The 23780-nt window shown below is 55.1% G+C and overlaps 1 protein-coding gene across 4 annotated transcripts in view; it reads right to left on the minus strand.

Annotated features, from left to right (window-relative positions):
• Positions 1-9282: 9282 nt before the first annotated feature.
• The window catches only part of ZBTB7C (zinc finger and BTB domain containing 7C), a 293509-nt gene continuing 279011 nt past the window's right edge, over positions 9283-23780 (minus strand). For all 4 annotated transcript variants that reach the window (XM_053912569.2, XM_053912570.2, XM_053912567.1 and 1 more), the window contains 2 exons: positions 21015-22241; positions 9283-12188 (listed from right to left, as the gene is read on the minus strand). In XM_053912569.2, coding sequence (XP_053768544.1) covers positions 11537-12188; positions 21015-22225 — 1863 coding nt within the window. In that variant the 5' untranslated portion in view covers positions 22226-22241 and the 3' untranslated portion in view covers positions 9283-11536. The remainder of the gene's footprint in view (positions 12189-21014; positions 22242-23780) is intronic.

Here is a 23780-nt window from a genome sequence, read left to right on the forward strand (position 1 = left end):
GAACTTCTTCTGTGCCTTCAGTGAAGGCAACATCTGTGGAAAAGAGCTTTTTACAGATACAATCCCACAGGCACTCTGAGCCGCTGTGATGACGACATCACTGTGTGCGTCCCTGCGGATGTGCCCGCGTGTCTGCCCGCCTGCCTATGTGCCTAAGAAGAGACTATTGGGAAGACCAAAGCAAGAGCATTCTGGGTGTCACTTGGTAACCTGACAGAGGTGGCACCTCCAGCAGGTGACTTTGGTCTTGGACTGCAGTCATTCCCAATGATGTTTTCATCTAACCGCCTTCGATGATGCGTATTCTGCGTTAATGGGCAGCCTCAACTCTGGAAAGAGAGGAGGGTGGCTTCGGGGAAATTTGGCCCTTTTCAGATGCTCCTCAGCACGGGAGCGTGTCATCTTGCAGTGTGAGAGCAGAAAGAAATCTTGGGGATCATCTCATCCACCCCCTTGTTTTCCAGATGAGGAAACACCGATTTACAGAGTTGAGCTAACTTTGTCCTGGTTGCATGGAGAATTGGTGGCAGAGGAAGGCTTGGGAACCAGCCTCCTAATTTCTGGTGACCCCAGCAGGCTATCCTGAGCAGGGGGAATGAAAGATTGCAAATGATAAATGATTAAGGAAACTTTCCCAAAGCCCCAAATCATAAATACGTGGCTTTGAAATACAAACCCGTAAACCAGTGGTGGGCCCTGCTGTTGGCATCAGAAGCCGTAGTTGTTTCCTTTGCACGTGACCAGATGACAGTGGTCATTGTGCCCGCCATTCTCAGGCCGAGCGCACGGGCTGCAGTCAACCTCTGTCACTTCGAGGTGACCCTGCACTCGATCATTCTCCTGTTTTGGGGATATACCTCCGTGAGTGTTGGAGTGAGCAGAAGCTAAGAGGGCCAGGGACGTTGTTCTGCTGTCCCTTGGCAGCTAAAACTGGGGGGCCTGTGCTGTCACCTTGGCCATTGGGATGCTCCTGCCTGGGACTTTGCACCTGGAGAGGTGACACTGCACGGGGCGATGTTCAGGGGGCAGCAGCTTCCCTTGCTGGCCGTGGTGGTGCCAGCAGTCCGCCTCTTTGGCTTCCTCCCTGTTTTCTGAGGCTGGCTCTCCAACTTCCCGTCAGTCCGCTGAGCTACAACATCCTTTACACTAATCCTCTTTCCCCTTCACTGTCCTTCCCCCCTGGCTCCTGTGCAAGAACCTTGACAAATACATTTGAAGGAGAATGAATAGCCTTCCCAAGTCCCTAGATGCAGTGCTCTTGCTGGCTCTCTGTTATGTATGCCTCACTCTAAAGATTAAAGAGGCACTTGTCTTTGATGTCCAAATAAAATCAAGTTGGAGGTTGTAATTAATTTTCACATGGGGGGCTACAGCCTTGCCTCAGGGAAAGGGATTTTAAAGGTCAGAATGTCTCCAAGTCCAACTGGTCTCCACCCCGTGGAGCCTGCAGAAACATGTGTGAGACACAAGCACCCTTCTGTCAACTGTCTCCAGCCACGGGGTGACCAGTGCTGGGACTCAAGACTACCCACGCAGTTGAAGAGACCCACCTTCAGGCAGGGGGTATTCAGTGCAGCCCCAAGTGCCACAAAGGAGGGGCTTTGAAGCCCTTCTCCACTCTGTAATCCCCGTTAGGATCCAGGCTATTTCGTGGAGATGTCGTAGGTATTCTAGGAAATCAGCTGCAGGGGCCCTTGTTGTTTCTCTCTCTCCTTCCTTCCTGTCTTCCTTTCTTCCTTCCTTCCTTCCTTCTTTCCTTCCTTCCTTCCTTCCTTCTTTCCCTCCTTCCTTCCTTTCTTAAATCCTCATCTGAAGACAGGTTTACTTATTTTAGAGAGAGAAGAAGGGAGAGACAAAGAGAGAGAAACGTCAGTGTGACAGGGAAACACCCATCCATCCTCCTGAACACTCCCTGACCAGGGACTGAACCTGCAACCTTGGTGTGTGCCATGACCAGGAATCGAACTCACAACCTTTTGGTGCACAGGATGGTGTTCTAACCACCCGAGCCACCCAGCAAGCATTATAGGAGCCTCTTTTCCATCAGGGAAGAGTGGAAGGTTGGAGTTCCCAATGGGGAGAGAACAATCAGCATTTGGACATCTGCCACTGAGAAGGCACTGCCCCCTGCAGAGTGACCTTCCCCTTCTCCTGCCTCCCTCCTCTCTGCTGGCCCCCAGAGGAGCCGCAAACTGAAGCTGGGGGTGTTTGAAGATGTGGAGCAGAGTGAAATGCAACTGTTAGGGATGGAATGCTTGTGTCACCCCAAAATGTGCATGTTGGACCCCTACCCCCATGGGATAGTATGAGGAGGTAGAGCTCTTGAGAGGTAATTAGGATTAGATGAGGCCATGAGGGTGAGGCCCTCATAAATGGCGTTAGTGCCCGTGGGAGAGAGCTTGCTTCTCCTCGCTGCTTTCTGCCATTGAGGACAGGGCGGGAAGACAGCCGTCTTCGACCCAGAGAGGGCTCTCACCAGACCCCGACCCTGCCGGCACCCTGACCTCGGACTTGCTGCCTCCAGAACTGTGAGAAACAAATTCTGTTGTTGATAAGCCATCCAGCCTGTGGTACTGGAGCGCCTGGGCCTGCTCCAGGCCTGAGCTGCATGAAGGACCCTAGGGAGGGAACACAGTGATGGGTGAGAGGGAAGCTTTGATGCTGGTTGGGACTGACTGTTTTGATAACTGGAAATGAGACTTCTTACACCACATGTGCCCAGAAGATGTATGAGATCTTCTCAAAATGGGCAGTTGGAGAAGGGAGACCCAGCAGAGTGAGGGTGAAGAGAAGTGGTGGGAAGAAATGACAACCCTTCTCGCTGGCACCCTACTATGTCTGCTCCTTCAATAAAGAGCAGACCACTTCAAGTGAAGTCAAAATGCAAATGCAGTGTCAGCCCCACCTCCACCCCTACCACCTGCTGGACCTCCACACCCTTCCATTCTAGAACGTGTGGGGCCACCACGGCTTTCCCTCCATCTTTCCCGAACACTTGCAGGGCCTGGGCGAGAACACAAATAGAGGTCCATGTGTCAGGTCTAAATATTTAAACACAGAAGCCAAGCTGACGAATCGTTAAAAAACTATGCTCTGTCCTCCTTTCCCGACAAGCATGAAGACCTGGGGAGCCAGGTCCCAGTTAGACCCGCAGGTTCCTTGGGGCTCTGGTGGGGCAGAGCCCTGTCTGCTAGCTGGCAGCCACCCCACCCCTCCTCTCCCCACCCTGGCTCCATGCGGCACACTGAGAGGCCTTGAACATGAACACCCCAGTCCACATAGTTAAACTCTGTCCATCCTCCCAACAAAGAGCCGCCCCGGTGTCCCTCCGTGTGGGCAGAGGGATGCCAGCAGCCATCTGCGCCCACAAAGGAACCCCTGGGAGAGGCTCCTGCAGGCGCTGGGAACAGGCTTGAAGCTGACTGGGCAGGGGATAGAGGGGCCCCAGGCACTCTGCCCATGCACTGCCTGCAAGGGGCACAGGGTCCTGGAGAGCCAATCCATGGCCTTGGATCCTTAGATTCCGCGCCCCAGGGAGCAGCGGCCTGGGGGCCAGGACAAAAGGCAGTGCTGATGGTTCTTCCACCTTTCCAAGCCTAATTCTTAGGGCCCGACTGTGATTCCTTCCCCCCCCCCCCCGCAACGTGTGGCATGGGCTCTGCAGCCTCTGCTGGCCTCCCTACCTGCCATGGGTGTGCCAGCCGCCGTCAGTACCAGAGTGGTCTTCACTGTGCCCGGGGAGCCTAGGGAGGTGGGGCTGGAACCGGGCGGCATCTGGAGAGGAGGCCCAGCCACGTGCAATCAAAGTCCTGCAGCTGAACGCACCTCCCTGGGTGCCTTCAAACAGCTTCACGCGCCAAGCAAACCCTGAGAAATCACCAGCTCACATTCTGACTTACAAAGATGTTCTTGTCACTTCCTCCTCCAGCTTTCCCATGGGAGCTGGCCACTGATTAACCATCATCATCCGATTTTCCAAAACACAACTCCGGCAATCACTGGAATAGTAACAAACACTTCTCCTCCTCCTTCCCTCCTTCCTTCCTTGACCATTTGAGGAATAGAAGCGGAGGGGGAAAGGTAAGGAAACATAAATAAGCAGCATTATTTTAAACATCACTGATGGATCACAGAGGAGGGAAGGAAGGAAGAATAGCAGGCACAAGGTGGCAGGGAGGCCGGTGTTCACTCTGCCCCTCTTGCCCTATCAGGGACCCTCCAAGGAGTTGTTATCCCTCCTTTTAATGAACAGAAAAACGGGCTAAGCAAGGATGCTGAGTGACACAGGGACTCCACTGGGCAGGAGCCCTGGGTCTGTCTGCCAGTGTCCCCAGGGCAGAGGGCTGGGTCCCAGTGCAGACTGGAGAGAGTCTCTGAGTCCTTTCCAGCCACCGGGACTCCATCTGGGGGAGAAAATGAGGCAGCGAGCCCCTGTATCCACAGGCACCCGTGTTGGCGCACTTGGCTTCCTTGCTGGGCCAGCCCCTCTTCCCCTGGCTGCTCCAGCCCCCCTCCCACAAAGGCCCACCTACGTGGGACACCACAGCCATTAGGAAATGAAAATGCACTGTTGCATTTTAGAGTGCGGCTCCTACAGGCGTGACGCTGAAATGACAACAAAGAAAACCCATTTTCATTAAACCCCGCAGGCTCTGCTGTGCCGACCAAATCAGGAAAACCCATCTTGAGGAGGGCGGCTCAGCGTGTGCAGCTGACTTCTCAGCAGTGGCAGAGAAGTGTGGGTTCAAGTTCTGGGTCCCCGAAAGTGATGAGAAAGCCCTGATGGCTGCATGTGCTGGGAGGGCCTGGGTGGGAGGTTGAGGGGTACAAAGATGACCCAGGCTGACGAAGCTCACAGCTTGGGAAGGCACTTTTGGATGTTTCACAGGGTTGGGGAGGGTGAAACTGAGTGAATGTTTACCAGGGCTGTAGAGGGCTGAGGTGTCTGGGGGGGGGGGGCGGCGACACCCAGTATGAGCTTTGTCTAAACAGACTTCTGTTCCTTGCAAGGGTCCTTGCCTCATGCTGGGTCTCAGCTTCTAAAGGGACAGTGCAGGGCAGTGGCCAGGAGTCAGCAGATCCAGGTTCTAACCCTGACTCCGCCAGAGCTCACTCTACGACTTGTCCTTTCTGTTTTGTCACCTGGAGCTCCAGGTCCTCATCTGCAAGTCCTGCGTGGTCACGTGGCGAGTTTTGAGGCCCCCTGACAATACTGGGACTCTTCTTCTGTTTGGAGAATCCTCATCAGGGATCCTTCCTTCTCCAGGCGGAAGCCAGAAGCTTACTTTCCCAGTCGACCTGCAATCAAGACGAGGCATGGGGCTTGGCTTTTCCAATCAGGTGCACCGGCGCCAGAGCGATGCATGTCCAGATGTGTGGAATCTGCTTTCTGGGAAGAACAGTGGTAGAGGCTGGGCCACAGAGCGAGCCCCAGTGTCCTGGGCCTCGAGTCAGGGCGGTGGGCTGTGGGGTCTGTGGCCAGCAACACCAGGAGCAGCACCAGCAGCAATCACATGCGATCTGATGCTATGGTGTGGGGTTCTCCTTGGCTTCCGGGCTTCCAGGGCTTGGACTTCATGCAAAATTAGACAAGGGCACGCCGGCTAGACACATTACTGCCACCTGCTGGGAAGTTGCTATGATATACTGATCTAATGTGTATGGTGACAAATCCACCCATCTGTGTGGGGTACGAACAGCACCCCCCCCCAGAAGTGGTGTTGCTGTGCAGTACGCGACCTGCACAGCGGGTCTTGGTGGCCCTGCAAGCCTGGCTCTGGCCCTTGTGGAAATTCTGTGAGAGCATTAATTTCCTTTAGTAAATGCCTTTTCTACTTAAGCTGCCTAGAATGGGCTTCAGTGGTTGACTAAGAATAGGGTTCTGTATTTATGACATGTCCTCCTAGCGCTAAAACCCAGCTGACCAATGGGTGTCAAGTTCCTCGGAGAAGGCCAGAGCGCTTATGTTACTCAGAGGCTTTGTGCTTAATTTATTAATATTTAGAGGAGTACGGGAAAGTGGTCTGATTCACTCTATCTTCCTTCCCTATTCCAGAAAACTATTTGTTTGTTCTTTCGCTGCTGTCATCAGGGCCAGAGTTCATGGTTAAATAGAGGAACCCCAGGGATGAAAATGAGAGTGAGCGTTATAAATACTCCAGCAGGGAGCCTCGTGGGGGGAACGGCTGTGCCGGCTCTCTTCCAGGCACTGCCTCGTCTCCTATTGTTACACGGAGGGATGACACCAGCCTGTGTGCCATTTGCCTGATGGCTTTGTGTGCACGTGTGTGCATGTGTGTACAAATGTGCACACACATGTGTACACGTGTGTGCGTGTGCATGTCTGGCTGCAGGTACAGTGATCAGTTTTCAGGTTTTCCAGGATTGTCCCGATTTGAGATGTCTTGTCTTTACTTGTGAGGCCATTTCTGGGCCCATATTTTTGGGTTTAGGCCATGTAGCTGCTACTGCTTAAGGTCAGAGTGGCCCCTGCCCAGGGTGTGGAAAGGAGGGAAACTGAGGGGGCCTCCCCAGGGAATCCCCATCAACTTGCTGGAAATGCTCGTTTCACTCAGTCCTCAGTGCTTCAAACCTAAAAGGAGGGAAGGAGGCTTGAAGTTTGCTCCCTGCATCTGGGAAGCAGGATGGGGAGAGGGGAGTAGGGCTGGGAGGCCCAGGCTGGCCAGTGAGTACCCACTGGTCTGATTTCAAGGTGCCTGTCCAGGTCAGCCACCCTCGTTTGCTGCCTGAGGCCTGCCCCTGCTTGGCACCGGGTCTTTCCAGCCCAAATGAGGAACAGGGCTGCCAAGGCCAGGAGAGGGAGCCTGTGAGTCGTGTTCACCCTGGGTGGCCCCTGTCAGGGTTTGGGCAGAGGGAAGGGCAAAGAGAGGAGAGGAAGGTTGGGGTAGGAGGGGTGCCAGGAGGAGGAGAGCAGAGGACCCTGGGGGGTTGGGGGGTGGGCCACTGGATACTAACATGAAATACTTGATTTCAGAGCCTGGCAAGGTCCCAGGAGGGAAGAAGGGGTGGGGAAGAGGTTTGTCAGCGTGTGGCAGGGACCTGCAATCGGAGGCCTTCTGAGGCCCTGTGCACTGCTCTAAACAGGCGGGCCCTGGGGTCAGATCAAGGCCTGAGATGAGAGACAGTCTTATTGCCTGTTGGCTCGTTACTTATTTCTGTCACATATTTGGGGTCTCAAAGGAAGAGCCAGAGTCCTGTTTCTCTGTCCCCAAGTCACGGTAGTTTACAGGGTGGCTGGGGGCATGCAACTGAAGGCCACCAAGGTGAGTTTGGTGAACTGGACCCAACTCATCGTTTTCCCTTGTCGAAGCTCTCCCTGGCATGGTCCTTCTCCTGTGGTCACAAGAGAGTATATATCCTCCTTTCTCCAAATCAGATGGAAGGGACCCAAGGAAGGGAGCATGCCGCAAACCCTCCTTCCAAGCGGGTCCACCCTTATTCTTGAAAGGCGATGGCGAGCCCTTCCAACGACAGACCCCTCGTTGCCCCACAAAGGACCTCCTTCCTCTTTAGGGCAGTTCCAGATGAAAGGAAATTATCCTCCTCCATGGGACACCCAGCTGCCTCCTTGAATCCCTCTCCTTCGGTTCAAATTGGTCCAATGTCGTGAAATCCTTCCTCTTCCTTTAGAAGTGCCAAGGCCTCTTCTCACGCATCTCCTAAGCCTTCTTCCCCAGCTCAGGCGCACGGGCTTCTCTGGCCTGTCCTCAGTGGCCTCCTCCTCCCACCTGCCCCTCCCTCCTGTGCTGTTGTTAGACCCCCAACTCCCTTAGCACAGTGGGGCCTGGGGAGCAGGCCCTGCTCCACGCAACTTCACAAACACCCACGGGGCCAGGACTGGAGGAGATTTTACTTACTTGGAGCGTTTGGGAGCACCCCACGCTCAAGTCCCTTGTGCCCAGTTCCCTACTCCTTCTCCACATTCGCCTCTGGCTCTCAGTGGACAGCCACCCCCAGAGTGAGGACCCAGTGACCCCAGAATGTCCCAGCCGAGTGGAACGTTGACGAGCATGTGGCCTTGTATTTTTGCACTGGGCCATGAGCTGGGGCCTCTCAGAGCTTCAGGGCAGCTAAAAAATACGCTGATTTGACTAGAAGATTCTGGGGAAAAGGCAAGTAATATGACTGGCAAGTTGTTCCAGACGGTATTTTTATATGAGGACTGATGCATATGCATTATGCAATAGATGCAGCAGCCTGAAATTCAAAGCCAAAACATGAGACTTCAGAGCCATTTTACACTATGGGGGGCTCCTTCAGGCTATTGCTTGGGAGTTCAGTCCCCAACTGCCCAAAGGGCCGGCCCCCTGCTGGGAGGTGTTTGGTAGATACCTTGGAGGAACTCGGAAGTACTCAGCCTCCTTTGTTATCAGAGGGGAGGGAAGTGAGGACCGGAGCAGGGAAGTAATGAACCTACAGACCCACAGCTCAGAGGGGTCTGCATCTGAAACCCAGGCTAGTTCTCTCCTCTGTACCAAGACATGCTGCATCCATTTATAAGAGTGCTCACCACGGCAAGAAAGGGGAGCGAAAACAGAAAAGTGGCTCTGGGCCCACCCTCGGTTATCCAGAAAACGCGATTCAGAGAACAATTTTACTCAGGGTCTGCACGCCGGGTTCGGAGTGGAGTAGACCCCATCGGACAAGTAGAGTGTATTCCCTTACCTCCATCAGGGTCAGCGTCCCCTGCTTGGGAACGGGCTCAGGTGAGCAAAGAAGTCCCACTCCAGGGCCAGCGAGGAAGAGCAGGGAGGCCAGGAGGGCAGCAGGGCCTGGAGGCCCCTCTGGACACCACCCCAGGGAACTGGCAGGACGGGCTGTATTCAGTCAGTCAGCCACACTTCGACATTCCCCCGCTCACACACCACAGGCTGTACCCGCACACGTGTGTGCGCACGTGCGCATGCATACACACTCACATTCGGGCTCACAGATGTCCAAAAGCTTATGACCAAAGGGTGGCTCACACAGCTGGACTGTAGGAGACCATCAAAGGGCTGAGTCCTGGACTCCCTACCATGCAGCTGCCCACTGACAACCAAAATGAGAGTCAGAAGGGGGAGATCGGCCTTAACCCGGAGCTGAGCAAGCATGGTTTTACCTCAGGACACTGCCCTTCCAATTATCAAATAAGGGCCAAGGTGTCTTTGACATGATTGCAAGTTTGTGACACCCAGTCATCAAAATCTGAAGCTGTGGATGCGTACAGATTGGCTCGTGGCCGTCACCTCTCACAGAAGTGCAACTCTCCATATAATTTCATCAAGTCAATTAATACTGTTTAATAAATAGGCCAGAAAGTTAGCTGAGAGTTTTTCTCGGCGGGATGCGGCGTGCCATCAAAGTTATTGAAGATTGTCCCTTGAATCACTAAGGCAAACTGTTGAGTGTCATTTTTACATATAGCAATCACATTTTAAAAAGGAGTTATAAATAGAAAAAATTTCAAAGTTCTCCCACAGACAGACAAATTGAAACATCCAAAAAAAAAAAAAAAAAAAAAAAAAAAAAGGAAACAAAACACACCCCCCTGACCCCACAACCCATTTGCTTCAAGTTCTTCTCAAACATACAGTACTCAGCGTCTTTGGGTAATTTACAATGTACCACTCCAAACTGTGGCCAAGAGAAAACAAAGAGAATAACCAGTCATCTGAAAAATCGAGTTTATAAGAAGTCATTACCTTTACAAAATTAAAACAAAAGCCCCAATACCACTGGATTTTGATTTGTTCATTTTTCCTTGTTTTCTTGTAAAGTTCGGATCAGCCCGATCCCTGGGCTGACAGGGGAACCTGTGCATGTTGGCAAGTGTCTGGAATGGAGCCAGGAACCCAAGACGCGGCTGCCAGGCAGGTGACATCTGAAGAGGGTGTCTGAAGCAATTCCCTCTGGGCGTAAGGGCACCAGGTGGGGGGTGGCGTCAGGGGTTTCTTCTGGAGAGCCGGGGAGTGACAAGAGTCTGCAGTCTTCTCTGGCCTTTTTGTTTTTGTGTTTGCCCAGGGAGAAGCCAAGGCGAGAGGACAGTGAAGTCTCCGAGGCCCACGGCTCTGGGACTGGGGTTGCCAGGCCTGGGCCATCCGTGCAGGTGAGCTCGCCTCCTTTCCTGGCTACTGAGGAATGAAAGCAAACTCAGCGAGAAAAGGGAGGAAAGACGGGAAAGGGGAGAGAGATCAGGAAGGCACTGGGCCAGCAGAGCTGTCTTCCTTCTCGGGACCAGGGAGAGTGCGGGGACAGCCCCAACTCACAGAGCCCTTCAGGCCCCTACTGGAGCCAAGGCTCAGCCTCTCCGCCCTGAGGGGGCCACACACCTCAGCTGCATCCCCAGAGGGAGGGGCCGAGGGTGTTCAAATGCAGCAAAGGGAAACCTACAACTTGAAAAGCAAAGAGATAAACCTGGGAACCAAGAGTTTTGTCTATTTCCAGGGATCGTGGTAGAGGGAGGCAGTTGACAGGTATGAAGACATGGTCCCCACCTCTTCTTTGTTGGCCTTAGGAGTCCCTGGAGACTCCTTACAGCTTTGGAAGGGGTGTTCAGAGGTGCGGTAAATCATGACTTGAGGTGTGCTCAAGTCATCGTGGGGTCCAGCCATGCGCGGGGCCCTGCCCGGAGATCTGAGGAGGGGAGTATGTGGAGTTCCCCGAAGCTGCCAGTGGGCTGCGGACAATCCCCACCCCAGCTCTCTCTCCGTCACTGGTGTCTAGTCTGGCCACATTTCTCACCTGCGCTAATACAGAGGTGGACGTGATAAAACTAAATCCTGTACTACAGATAGTTGCATCGGCAACTTCAGGAGTGCAAAGCGGCTACTCTCACAAGAATTGTTTTTGGAGGGACAGGCATGGATATGCGAATAGGTGAGTGGGTGGGAGAGGGAAACCAAATGACCAGCCCCGCTTCATAGTGGGGTGAACTGGGGAAGAGAAAGCTGACCTGTCCAAGGTCACAGGACATTGAGGGAAAAATGGCCTGGAGTCCAGAGCCTCACTCCGGACCCCAGGAGGCCACCCTCTCAATAGGGTGTCTCCAAGAAGGACCCCAGGACCTCTGGGGACTGGAAAAATGACCCATCAGAGCAGTGTCAGCAGGGACTCTGCTGTAAGGGAGTGGGGCTCAACCAGACAGAGCATGTATCCCCAGGCCCCGCCCCTCATCCCCACTCTGTTGGGTCTGCCTCTGGCCCAGCCACCTCCCTGCACACACAGCCCCCAGGCACCCAGCACGGGGCCTCCTTGGAGGCCTGGCAGGCCAGGTGAATTCCTGCCTGAGAGCCAGCGAGGCACACAGTCAGGGGGAGGCTGGCCCAGCTGAGAGGAGTTGCCACCTCGGACACAAGCGAAGGGGAGGCAGCTGCCTCAGAGGCCCAGAAAATACCATTGCTGCTGATATATATTTGTTCATTTTTTTTCTTTGTGATTGTGATTTTGAATAAATCCAGCAGATCCACTGGATGGGGCAGGGTGGGCCTGTAGGAGAGAGGACAGGGTAGCTGGACTGCGGCCGACAAGGACCAGCCTAGTTGTTGGCTTCAGACATGGAGGCCACATGATTGAGGCCAGCGAGCCCAGGGAGGCCAGCCAGGCCCGTGGCCCACGGGTCAGGCAGCGGGAAGTAGGGCCTCGCCGTGGCCACGTTCTCGGCCAGCGCAAAGGCCAAGAGGCCCCCCGCGTTCCTCTCCGCCTCCAGCTGGGCGCGCCCGAACAGCTTCATCTGCGTCTCCTCGAACTGCCGTTCGAGCTCCTGCAGGCTCAGCGCGCCCTTGGGTGCCGCCAGGAAGTGCTTGGCGGGGCTGGGGCCCGGGAGGCACACGGCGGCCCCGCCCAGGTGGCTGCCCACCTCGCCCAGCGCCGGGGGCATCACAAAGGCTGCCTTCTCGGGGGTCGGGCCTCCAGACCCGAAGAGCAGGCTGGCCGCCCTCCAGGCGGCGGGCTTGCGGCCCCGTCGCGGTCGTGCCATGCGGCAGCTCTGGCGCTTGATGTGGCGGTGCAGGTGGTCAGAGCGTGTGAAGCTTTTGTAGCAGAACTCGCACTGGTAGGGGCGCACGCCCGTATGGATGCGCATGTGATTCTTGAGGTCGTAGTTGTGCACGAACTTGGCGTTGCAATGGATGCACAGATAGGGCCGTTCCCCTGTGTGCTTCCGCATGTGGATCTTTAGCTTGTCCTGCCTGCAATGCAGAGCCGGAAGTCAGTCGCCTCGGGGAACACCCTTCGCTCCCCTTCCCCTCCCTCCAGAACCTGCTATGCGGCCACGGTCTCAAATCCCAGGAAGGGCACCCATGCTAGGATTTACCTGCAATCCCTGCCCCACACCAAACAGGTGTGGTTATCACCTGGCTTAGAGGGCTGGAGACAGAGCAATGCCCTGAAAGACCTCTTCCACGCCAGAACCCCTTCTACTCAGACGCTGAGTAATGAAGCTCCTGCTCTTTGTCAGGGGCCCGTCTCACAGACTGGAAAATAGCCCGGCCGGGTCCCACATCCCCAGAAGCCAGCAGGCTGTCCTTGGTCCTCCAGTGGGGCAGTGACCTGTGATACTGAGTTGCACCTTAAGTTCATGCCCACTTCCCTCCAGTCTGTCTTGTGCTTTTGCCCAGAGCCCCTGGGCCCATCCCAGCCTGGCTGTGGGGCTCCGTCTGTCCTCAGGGCTAATCTGGGAGGCTATGGAAACTGGCACACCTTGTTCAAGTCTCCTGCGCTGTGGTTTCTGATCCCAAGCTCTGGGCTCTGCTCTTTGTCTGCAGACAATTCAAGGGTTTACAAAAGAGCCAGGTGCAACAAGAATGCAGCCTAATCTATGGCAAAGCTTCTCAGGGTTTAAGCGGCATTATTCAGAGGTGAGGTATGGTGTGGGGGTAGGGCTCGCATCCGGGGTTTGGGAGCCCCTGCTCTAGACCCACTCACTGATAACATGCTGAGTGACCTTATGCGAGTTACTTAACCTCTCTGCGCAGAGCTGCACCTAGGGCCAGACGTCAATTCCTATTGTCCAGGCCTGATGAGGCGAAATCTGGGTTTGCATTGCACTAGATTCAACACACCTCCTAGAGGTCTTGAGGGGAACACTGACATCCCAGGGTCTTCCTCAAGACTGAGCCTGCATGAACCAGCTAACAGGGGCCTTCAGCCTAGCTGAGACGGAGTCAGCTGGGCGGCAAGGGCTCCTCTTGGGATCATTCTAAAGCCTTCATTGGCCAGGCCCATGGGCCAAGCAGCTCTGAGTCCTGTCTCCCATCTCCTCCCTGCAGGTGTGGCTTGGGTGGAGCGTCTGTCTGCCTGTAATTTTTGGCTCGGCTTTGAGGTCGGAGCAGATGTGGAGCTCAGGAGTCCGCCCTAAAATGGCCAGATTTAAATAAACCACCCTCCACATAACCCCAGGACAGCGGGAGCAGAGGTCCTGGTTCCCTGGTGTCCCCTGCCACTAGAGGTCTCACTGGCTCTCATTTTCAGACTGGTTCCCCAGGGGTGGGGCAGGATGGTCTTGTGTACCCTGCCAGGGACCAGGGGAGGAGGAGGACCTGAGGGGACAGACCTGCCCCTTCCACCTGTGCCCACAGGAAGGCTGGAGGGCATCTGGGAAATGGAGGTGGGGGTGGGGAGTGGGAGGGGCATAAAGGAGGAAGTGAGTCGGCTGGTGTCCTCCGCACACCAGATACCCTTCTCTTCTACTTCCCCTGTCGCTACCCCTCCCACAACCCACCAGCTGCCCCCAGGCTGCATAGTACCCTGCTGTGACATCCCACGCTCTCTCCCACCCTCAGCATGCTGCTCTTATAGTATCTGCAACCCTCATTTCATCCAGCGATTGAATGTTTGAGCAGGAAGGGGCCTCAGAGAGCATCTGGGCCAGTGGGTCTCAGACTGGAGCACATACCGGAACCAGTACCAGGGCCTGATGAAATGGAGTGCGGGGCGCCACTCCCAGACGTCTGATTCCGTAGGTCTGGGGTAGAGAGGGCAGAGATCTGCACTTCTAACAAGCTGACAGCTGCTGCTGCTGAAGCTCATCCATGGACCCCGCTGAGAACCAGAGTCCTAGGCTAACCCTTCACTCTGCAGGTGGGCAAACTGAGGCCCAGGGAGGGACGCTCACGAGGTCACCCCGAGGTTACTGGCAGAGCTGGGACTAGAGTTCAGGCCTATTGGCTCCCAGCCCGGGACCCTTTCCTCACCACTGCAGGAAATACAGCGCTTCTACCCCTGCTTCTTTAGGAATAGGAGCTGCTCATGGAGATGGCATGAGTGAAGTCAGAAAGTGTTCTAACCTCAGGGGCTGAGCTCTCAGTCACTTCCCTTCAGGCTGGGAGGCCTGCGTCCTGCTTAAAATCTCGTGAGGCTTCCTCTGTCCCAGGGCCCATGTGCTAACTTTCCAGTTAGCATGGCTTTCAAAGCTCCTTATGAGCTCACCCCTGCCAGTTACAAGATGACTACGTTCAGGGGACCCCTGGTGACTCTACTTCGCAAGACTAGTGTAGACGTCAAAGTTGCCAAGAGAGTAGATCTTAACTGTTCTCACCATACCCGCACTAAAAAGGTAACTGTGCGAGGTGATGAATGTTAACTAACCTCATTGTGGTGATCATTTCGCAATATATACGCATGTCAAATCATCATGCTGTATACTTTAAACATACACAATGATATGTATCCACTCTATCTCAGTAAAGCTGGAAGAAAAGATCACCCCACCTACTTTGCCATCCCCGCCCCTCCGTGTGCTTAGCCCTGCACCCACGCCCACATGGATATGCTGGCCCCTAGCAGGCCAGGCTCCAGTCAAGTCCGCATGAGTTGGACTTCCAGTGCCGCCTCCCCCAATGCAGACAGAGCCTGCCATGTTATGGGATGGATGCTTGATAAACCCAGGATCCTTCCCCTTCTGGGTATGACTTTTTTTTTTTTTATGTTTTACAGTTGTTTCAATTATTTCCCACTTTGCCCCCCTCCACCAAGCCCACCCCCCACTTCCATAGTCAATCCCCACCCCAACATCCATGTCCATGGGTCCTTCATCTATGTTCCTTGCCATTCTGGGTGTATCTTGTTAACGTTTGGACACCAATCCTTCATCCTCGGGGTCCTACTGGAGATCCAAGTGTGCTAGCTCCTTCTTTCCAGCTGTGAGCCCTTCATGCCAAGCCTCCTCCTCCCTGCACCCTCCTCTTTCATTTCTGAGTTTACTTCTGCAAACTGCCCCACCTGCAGTGCCTCCCACTCTCAATCCCCCTGACCCTTCCAGATCAAACTTAAGGGTAGTCCTCCACAAACCTTTCCCTGGCCACTCAGGTTCTGCCCTTTCCCCTGACCTCCCAGAGCACCTGTGACCTGAACGCTGTGCAGGAGGGACAGCAGGGAGCAACAGAAGTGTCAGCATCATCTGCTCCGGCCACCTAATGGCCCCAAATGTGCCAGCACTGCCCTCCCAGCTGGTCGAGAGCTCTCGGTCCAAGCCTCTCTTCCACACTGTCTGTGGCCCCCGCTCAACCACCTGGGTGCTCCTGGCAGAAAGGGACATCGTTCAGAGGCCCCCTTTGCTGCCTTTATTTTCCGTGCCGGTTATTTCCAGGGCAGGGGCTGTCACTGTGCCGATTCCCTTAGGTGCCCCTCCTGCACTCCCTGTCCTTGGCTGTCTTGTCATGCACCAAGATGACAAGATGAAGCAGGAGGAAGAAAATTCACGGGCAACAAGTACTGGCCCTGGCTGATGTAGGGGAGAAAGCCAGGCTCCTGGGCATTCCCCTTAGTGTGTTAGCACAAATCAAGCACCTCCCACGCACCAGGCAGCAACGCCTCGCTCACCGAAGCTGAAGAAGGCTGTGTTTCTATCCTTCTCAGGAGGAAACGAAGGCAGAGAGGATGCCGCCAGGTGTCCACAGCTTTCCCGATCTTGGGCAACATGTGAATGGAGCCACCAAACTGGGAGCGACCTTAGCGATACCTGCTCCAACATCCTCATGGACACATGGGCAAAGTGAGGCCCAGAGAGGGGAGGAGACTTGGCCAAAGTCACACAGCTGGTTAGAAGCAGAACCAGGCCTGGACCTGGGGTTCCTGACGATCGCCCCTGATCTCTCCCTGAGGCGCCACTGTGTACTGAGGGACACCGAGCTCTACCTTTACTCATTGAGCAGTAATTTGAGAGCCAGGTGCAGCATTCCTGGCCCTCGCTCATCATGGGGCCCGGAGGTACTGGTCCCTGCTTTGATGAGAACCTGCCAGACGCTGTGTATTCTGCCCCATACTCAACACTGAAGGTAAGAATGGATGCTCTTGGAGCGTCTGTTGACTGACCAGTGACCTGCTGGTGCAGGGCCAGTTCTCAGAACCCCGGCTCCAAACCCAACGTGGTCCTCTTTGGCCCTGACCCCCTTGCCTGTCACGTCATTCCTGTATCCTGCACCAGAGACCAGCCAGCTCACATGCACCCAAACCTGGATCTGCATTCCCCCTTGCCCGCCGGGAGGATTCGTCATTGAGAAATATGTGCCCGACCTCATGAGCTCATCCTCCTGAGTGAAAGCAAGGGGCTGCGGGTCTCGCCTCTGGTCCTTGGCCCCCACGTAGGCCCCCACTCAGGCTAATGTGTTCCCAGCACCATTCTCCAGAATTCTGGGTAACCTGATGGTCTGAGACCAACTCTCTTCCTGCTGCCACTGCTAATGACATTACATTATCTTAATAAGGTCCCCAGAGCTGCCAGGAGCGGGAGGACTAGAAGGAAAATATAGAACAAAAAAGCAGCCCAGCCCCTGGCCTTACTGGCAGAGCAGACGCTGCAGGCTGCAGGAGCGACCGGCAGCATTTGGCTGACTGGAGGAGGGCGCTGAGGATCGGGAGCCGCAGGCTTTGGGGGTTGCTGGCAGGGCATCCAGTGGAAGCTGGAGAGATCATGGCCCACCAGAGGGTGACTTCTCAGAGCACAGTGGTCGTCCATCTTTTCCCAAGGATGGGATGGGACTTCTGTTGCTTGGGGGCCAGTCCCTCCACCAATCCTGAAGTTGCATGCCTTTGTTACCTGCCCTGCCGGAGGTGGCTGGGGCGCCTCTGAGAGCTGGGCTGCAGGGCGGAGGGTTGCCCAGCCATGCTCTCTAGGAGTCCCCTGCTCCACACAGCTGCCTGCACTCCAGGAGCAACAAGACAGATATTAGGAGGAACTCAGGGTCTTCTGAGGCCCGGTTGGCAGTGGTGAGCGCTGCAGTGGGGCACCCCGGGGGCAACCTTTGGTCTGGGAGGGCAGCAGCACCGCTCTGCATGCAGAGAGGACAAATGCCTTCTCATCTTCCCGGCTCACTCGCTCCCTTTTCTTCAAGGCCGGTCCTTGGGGCCACGGCTGGCAGAGCCATGCGGCCCTGAACTTTGGCCCTACTTATGGACTTTCTGGGACTGGAAGGCCCCCTGATGAGGAGGGTCTGGGGGAATCTTTATCCAGACTGCCTCTGCGCTGGGTCCTGTTTCTCTCTCCCAAGGTGGCGCCCCTGGGACCTGTTGTGGCCGAGGCCATCTCTCTGCAGCCACACAGACCCCGGCCTTTTCCAGGGAGAAAAAGGCGCCGAGGGACTGTGCTGGAGAGCGTAAACAGAGGCTCGGGCACAGGTGGAGGCACTCAGAGCGGTGACCAGAGAGCTAAGAGGGAGCAGCATGGGCCAGAGAAACGTAGTCTTTGAGTCCTGCTTGGGGCTGCAGGGGTGTCTCCTTTGTGGACCAACCAGGGCTGGGACAACTGGTGGGACTGGCAGAGACCTGGAGTTGGTTCAGGGGTGAGGGTCCTGATGCCAAGGAACAGACAACACCCTGGTGGGGAGGCCGCAGTCCCTGCTCTTGGAGAAGCAGAGAGTGAAAGCAGCAGGCAGGCTTTAGGGAGAGAAGGGCTCTGATGGAATGGCCCCCAGGCCCCTCCTCCCTGTTGTGGCTGCTGCAGTCATTAGGAAAGATGTCCTCGTGGGTCGTGGGCATTCTGGGCATTGGCACCCGAGGCCATAACTTGGAGCATGTGCCGAAGGACCACCTTGCAGGGGTAGGGTAGGGCCCTCCAAGAGGGATGGAAGGTGGGTCAGCAGTAAGGAGAAGGGAAGGGAGGCCTGGCCAGAGAGCAGAAGGCCAGCTGACATTCAGAAAGGGAAAGTGTCCAAGGGGAGGGTTGAGGGCAGCAGGTCTGGGCTCCCTCAGCCTCTGGGGGCCCAGTCCCAGGGCGTGGCCTGGCCTTGCAAGGGAGCCTGGGAATTCTGAGTCAGAGAGGCAGCAGCAGCTGCTTTAAATGGCTGCTGAAGAGCCTCCAGCTGGGGAGGGGGGGAAGGTGTTATGGATGGGGGCTGTAGGAAGTTAGCCATAAGGAAGGTCCCAATGGTAAGGGCTGCAAGCGTCTTGGCTACAGACAGTTGCAGGAAACCCCCACCTGGACAGGCCAGCGTCTCGGTCTCCAAAGACCAAAAAGAATCCTCACAGGGTGGTGCTAGGGAGGTGGCAGGAGGGAAGCAAGGAACCAGTGAATCTGAAGAATGTGCCAGGGAGGGGGGTCGGATGTTCAACATGGATGACCACAGCCCTCAGTGAGATACACAGTCCCTTATTCAAGGAGCAGGAGAATCTTGTCCAGCCTCCCAGGAAGGAGGTGGGAGGTCTCCTGATCTATCTCAGGAAGTCAGAGCCCAGTGGGAACGGGGGAGGGGGAGGGGGAGGAGGAGGTGCTGATGGAGGCTGGAATGCAGCTGCTTTAGCCTGAGGCCAGCCTGGGGCCAAAGGAGTCTGTCTGCTGAGGGCAGGGCAGGTGGCTGGAGGGCCAGGACGCCCCCAGCTGATCTGACCTGGAGGGGAGGGGAGGCTGCAGGCACAGAGGCCACCCTGAGTGATCATCAGGAATGTGCTGGGAGGGAGGGCTCCGGAATGCAGCCCTCCTATGTAACCCAGCCTCGCTGCCCAAGCCAGGAGGCCTGATCAGAGAATGTTCTAGTGTCAGGAGGGCAAGAAGCCTATCTGCAGTGACTGACCAAGTTTAAAGCTTTCCCTGGGGTAGCCAGGGCCCAAGGACTGGCATGGTCCTCACAGAAAGCTGCACGTGGCAGAGGCCGGAGCAGTCACAGGGAGGGAATAAAGATGGGGACTTGGGGGCCGGGCAGGGTCACTCTGCAGTAGCCTGAGACATGCATCCTGTTAAAGCCATAGACCAGAGTCTCCCTGAAAGGAGAGGTGTCTCAGTGGCAGCCACCTGTGTAGGGGAGAGGCATGAAAATTAGGGAGCTGGGCCCTGGATGGCAGGAGGGGATGCTCCGAGCTACTCAGGGGTGGGCTGTCTTGGATCTGGCCAGTGAAGAGTGTCAACTCTTTGAAGATTCCTTGGGGCTGGACTCCATGGGGCTGGAGATGCGTGAACTGCACTTGACTTTGGATTCTGTTCTGGTTGAACTTCCTTCTGGTGTTCTGGGCTTTTTTCAGCCTTGGTCAGGGGCTCCAGCGGGGCCCTGTGGGGCTAAGTGAATTCAGGAGAGGGTGGAGGTGGGACGAGAGGGAAGCATTGCCTAAGGCGGCATCAGAGTGGCAGGGCCATTAGTGAAAGGCACCTGAGGGCAGGTGAATCTCTGGCATTTAGGTCCAGCTGCTCTGTACCTGGAAGTTCTCCCTGCATTGTTAGCTCAAAGCGTGTGGAGAGATTCTCTTTGGGGGTTCCCTCACAGAAGCAGCTGTGTGGGGACTCCAAAGCCACCTTGGAAACAATCAGTATTGTCCTTTGAAGCAGTTGCCGAATGAGCCTGCCAGGCTATTTTAGCAATGTCACTGTCGCCTGAAAAAATTTCTGATACCCTTCTCTGGAAACCTCTGATAGAGTTTTAAGCCACCCAAAAGAGTAGGTCTCATTACTTTATGGAACTTGTTTTTCCCCCTGAAAAACATGACCCCAATTCAGTATTTGGCATGATTCAAGTTTCACTGTATCCTTAAAGGCCAAAGCTTTGGGTCCACTGAAGAAAATCAAAAGAATGAGCCCCCAGCTGTTCCCACGATGAATTCCTGAGAGGACTGGGGTGACCTCAGCCCTGTGGGCACAAGCCAAGCGTGAGTCTCTCAAGGCAAGCTCTCCCACAGGACAGTGGGAAAGGACCTCATCCAGTAAGTTGTGCTCACAGGGCAGATGGTCCCCAGGCTCTGCCCACATCCAACACATGGAAATGACCAAGCCCTGATGCAAGGCCACCTACCAGCACTTCCCCCAGTGTGGACAGGGCTGGGAAGGTCAGCCTCACAGCGGTGACCACAAACAGCACCAATGCACCGCAGTCCCCCTGAGTGAGGCGCGTCGATACCTAGCAGTGGACGAGTCTAACTCCCATCAGTTTTGGCTACCAAACTTCAGAGTGATCAGTAGTCTCCTGGTCATAGATTTTGCGGATGTACAAATAAGTCCCAGCTCTGCCATTTTCTAGCTGCATTTATGAGTGGCCAGCCAGCCACTGGGAGACAGAATGTTCCTCTGTTAACAAAGGCCATATAGCACCTCCCCATCTTCCTGGGTGTGGCTGGGGCGACAGTGTGTGGAACACACTTAGGACAGCCCCAGGCATGCTGAACATGCTCCAAATAAAATAAAGGGGCTGCACGCCTCTGGGGAACTTCAGAAGGCTTCCATGGATCTACGGTGGGGAATGGGAGAGGAAGGGCAAGCGGGCAAGGCACGGAGGCCCCCCGCTTCTGCCTTCACCAGAACATCTCTGCTCTGACCTGTTTTATACCTTGGCCTTCCACCTAATATTGTATTTAAGAAAATATTTTTTAAGTAAATTTTAGCTCTTAAAAAGAGCTTGAAAATCACTGTGCCAGGTAATGCCCAGCACGCCTTCTAGTAATGAACTTGACATACATTTGGACGCAGCTGGACCTCCCCTGAACTGGGTCTCTCTCTCCATCCCAGCCCTCCGCGACCTGTGCCCCTCTCTGCTGTCAGCGCCCAGATGGCTGACCCGCTCCCAGCCCCCCGGGGCCCTGCTGGGGACTGCGGCGCGCACCTGGTGAAGCGGACCTCGCAGATGTTGCACACGTACGGCTTCTCCCCAGTGTGGGTCCGCATGTGCCGCGGCAGCTTCCCGGCCCCCATGATGACTTTGTGGCAGATGGGGCACTGCTGAGAGGCTTTGGGCTTCAGCTTGCGCTCCTCCACCAGTGGCCAGGGTGGGAAGAGGCCCCCCAGGTGGGTGGCACTCAGGAAGTTGAGATAGGCACCATAGTCATTCTCTGACTTGATGGAGCTCAGTGGCCCCCCAGTGAGGTCTGGGAACATGTCCTTGAAGAAGTCATTTGGGAAGGGTGGGGGTGGGGGTGGGGGCAGCTCCTCCTTCTCCTCCTCCTTGATCTTCCGATTCTTGATGACCAGGTCCAGTGGTCCATTGTCCATGGGCTGCTCGGGCAGCTGGGCAAAGGCACCAAAGTCCCCTGGCCAGAGGTGGGGGAAGAAGTCTGGGGTGAAGGGAGATAAGGAGGGTCTCCTGTCAGGGATGTTGGCTTTGGGGTACAGGTTCTCCCTCAGCAGAGATTCAATGGAGAAGTCCCGGATCACACCCAGGTGGCCAGGGCTGCTGGCCTGGAAGGAATCCGGGAAGTCCCTGGGTGTGTCTGAATAGGCCTTCTCTGTGAGATGGTCCGTCTTGGAAGGGCTTTGGTGGCAGTTGATGTCCTGGGGGTCAGGCAAGTTTTCTTGATCAGCGAAATCCTCTGTATCATCATCCTCTTCCTCATCTTCTTCCTCTTCTTCCTCCTCCTCATCCTCCTCATCGTCATCATCCTCGTCATCATCATCATCCTCCTTGTCGTCCTCCTCCCCCCCATCCCCCCCAGGCTCCATGATCTCCAGGCACACGTTCACGATGCACTGGATCTCCAGCATCCTGGCGGCATTGAGGATGTGCTTGACGTTGGAGGCGGTGATGGTGAGCGTGGAGGTGTAGGCGAACTCAAGGATGGCGGCCAGGGCCTCGGGCTGCACAAAGTCAATCTCATAGACATAGGGCTGGCTGGCTAAGGTGCCGGCCGTGAAGAGCTTCTTGAAGTACTTGCTGCAGGCCGCCAGGACCGAGCGGTGGGTGCGGTACTCCTGCTCCTGCACCACCAGGAGCACGTCGCAGAGCAGGCCGTCATGCCGCTGCTCATTCAGGCTGCACAGCACCTCGCTGCTGTGGTTGGGGAAGGGAATGCCGATGAGCTCGTCAATGCCATTGGCCATGGTCTCAGCCAGAGCCCTGCAGAGGGACACAGAGAAGGAGGCCCGAGTTAGAGGACATGGTCCCGGAAGGAGACACCCAGCTCTGGGATGCTGGACAAGGGAGGAAGCAAGGCTGGTGGGCATGCTGGCCCACACCACCCCTGCCTTTGCTTAAGGCTTCCCCCTCCAGAGTTCCAGCCCTTCTCCATCTCAGCTTTTCTAAATCCCATAGGCAAGGCAGAGCCCAGCTCACAAGCTGGGGATTTTCACTGTACCATGGGGTCTTTTCCTGGACCCCTCAGGCCCTTGGAGTTGAACTTCTCTTGGGGCAGTTGGCGTACGTCCTTTAGCAAAGGCTATGTAAGCTTCTTGTGGGATGATCTCACTGAATTCAACTTTGTTGACGTACCACACACAGTGGGGCATCAGGGCGGACCGCCTCCTGACACTCAGCAGCTGTGGTGAGCTACGTCCACTACTTCCGCACACAGCGTCTGAGGGTCAAGGGCCAAACGGGGACCGTTGTCTCACGACTCAGGGCTGCTGCTGAGAAAACGCTCTGCTTTATGTCACAACTCCTCTGACTCCTGCAACAGATCACATTTGGCTGCTATTGGCTGCTGTTAGGGACTGAGTTGTGTCCCCCGCCAAATTCAATTCCTGGTTGAAGTCTTAACCCCCAGCATCTCAGAATGTCACTGCATTTGGAGGTGGGACTATAAAGAGGTGATTGAGGTTAAAATGAGGTCATGTGAGTGGGCCCCAATTCACCGTGACTGGTGTCCTTATAAAAGGGGATTAAGACACAGGCACACAGAGAAAAGACTGTGTGAGAAGACAGCCGTCTGTAAGCCAAGGAGAGAGGCCTCAGAAGAAACCAGCACTGCCAGCATCTTGACCTTGGACTCCCTGCCTCCAGAACCGTGAGAAAACAAATTTCTGTTGGGTAAGACACCCAGGCTGGGGCACTTGGTGGTGGCAGCCCTAGAAAACTGGCACAGCTACTAGGAATCTCAAGGCCAATTTTGTGGCCTATGTTCAGCAAGGGAATTGAGGGCCTTCAGGCATGTGTTTTGCCTTCTGACCTTCCTTCTGTCTTCATCTTAGTTGTTGAAGTTTCCTTTCATTTGCAATTCTTGATTTTTTTCTTTTAAATAGATTTTTTTCTTTTAAATATATATATATATGCATGTCTGTGAACCATTTCACCTATAAATAAACACTGAAATCCAATATTAAATTCAAGTGCATCATTAGTTCATTTATCCTGTTTGTATTCTGATACCATCTGGGAAACAAATCCCTGCGGGGAGAAGTGCTGTGAGACCGCTTAGCCTGGTGTGTGTTAAACATGAAGTGTGGCCAGCGAGAGCCACCGGCAGGGAGGTGTGCAGGACACGTGACTCCAGGCAGCCCCTCTCTTCAGGGAGCAGAACTCACAGCCCGACTCAGCTGGTTAGGACAAAGCTTGAGCATGGCCCATGGATAAATCCAAGCAAAGGCCTGCTCCTTACCCTGGTGAAATTACAATGGAGAAAAAGAAAAAGAGAACCAAACCCGAAAGCCCCAGACCTCA

Source organism: Desmodus rotundus, chromosome 10 (assembly GCF_022682495.2).
Source record: "Desmodus rotundus isolate HL8 chromosome 10, HLdesRot8A.1, whole genome shotgun sequence".
Taxonomy (NCBI): domain Eukaryota; kingdom Metazoa; phylum Chordata; class Mammalia; order Chiroptera; family Phyllostomidae; genus Desmodus; species Desmodus rotundus.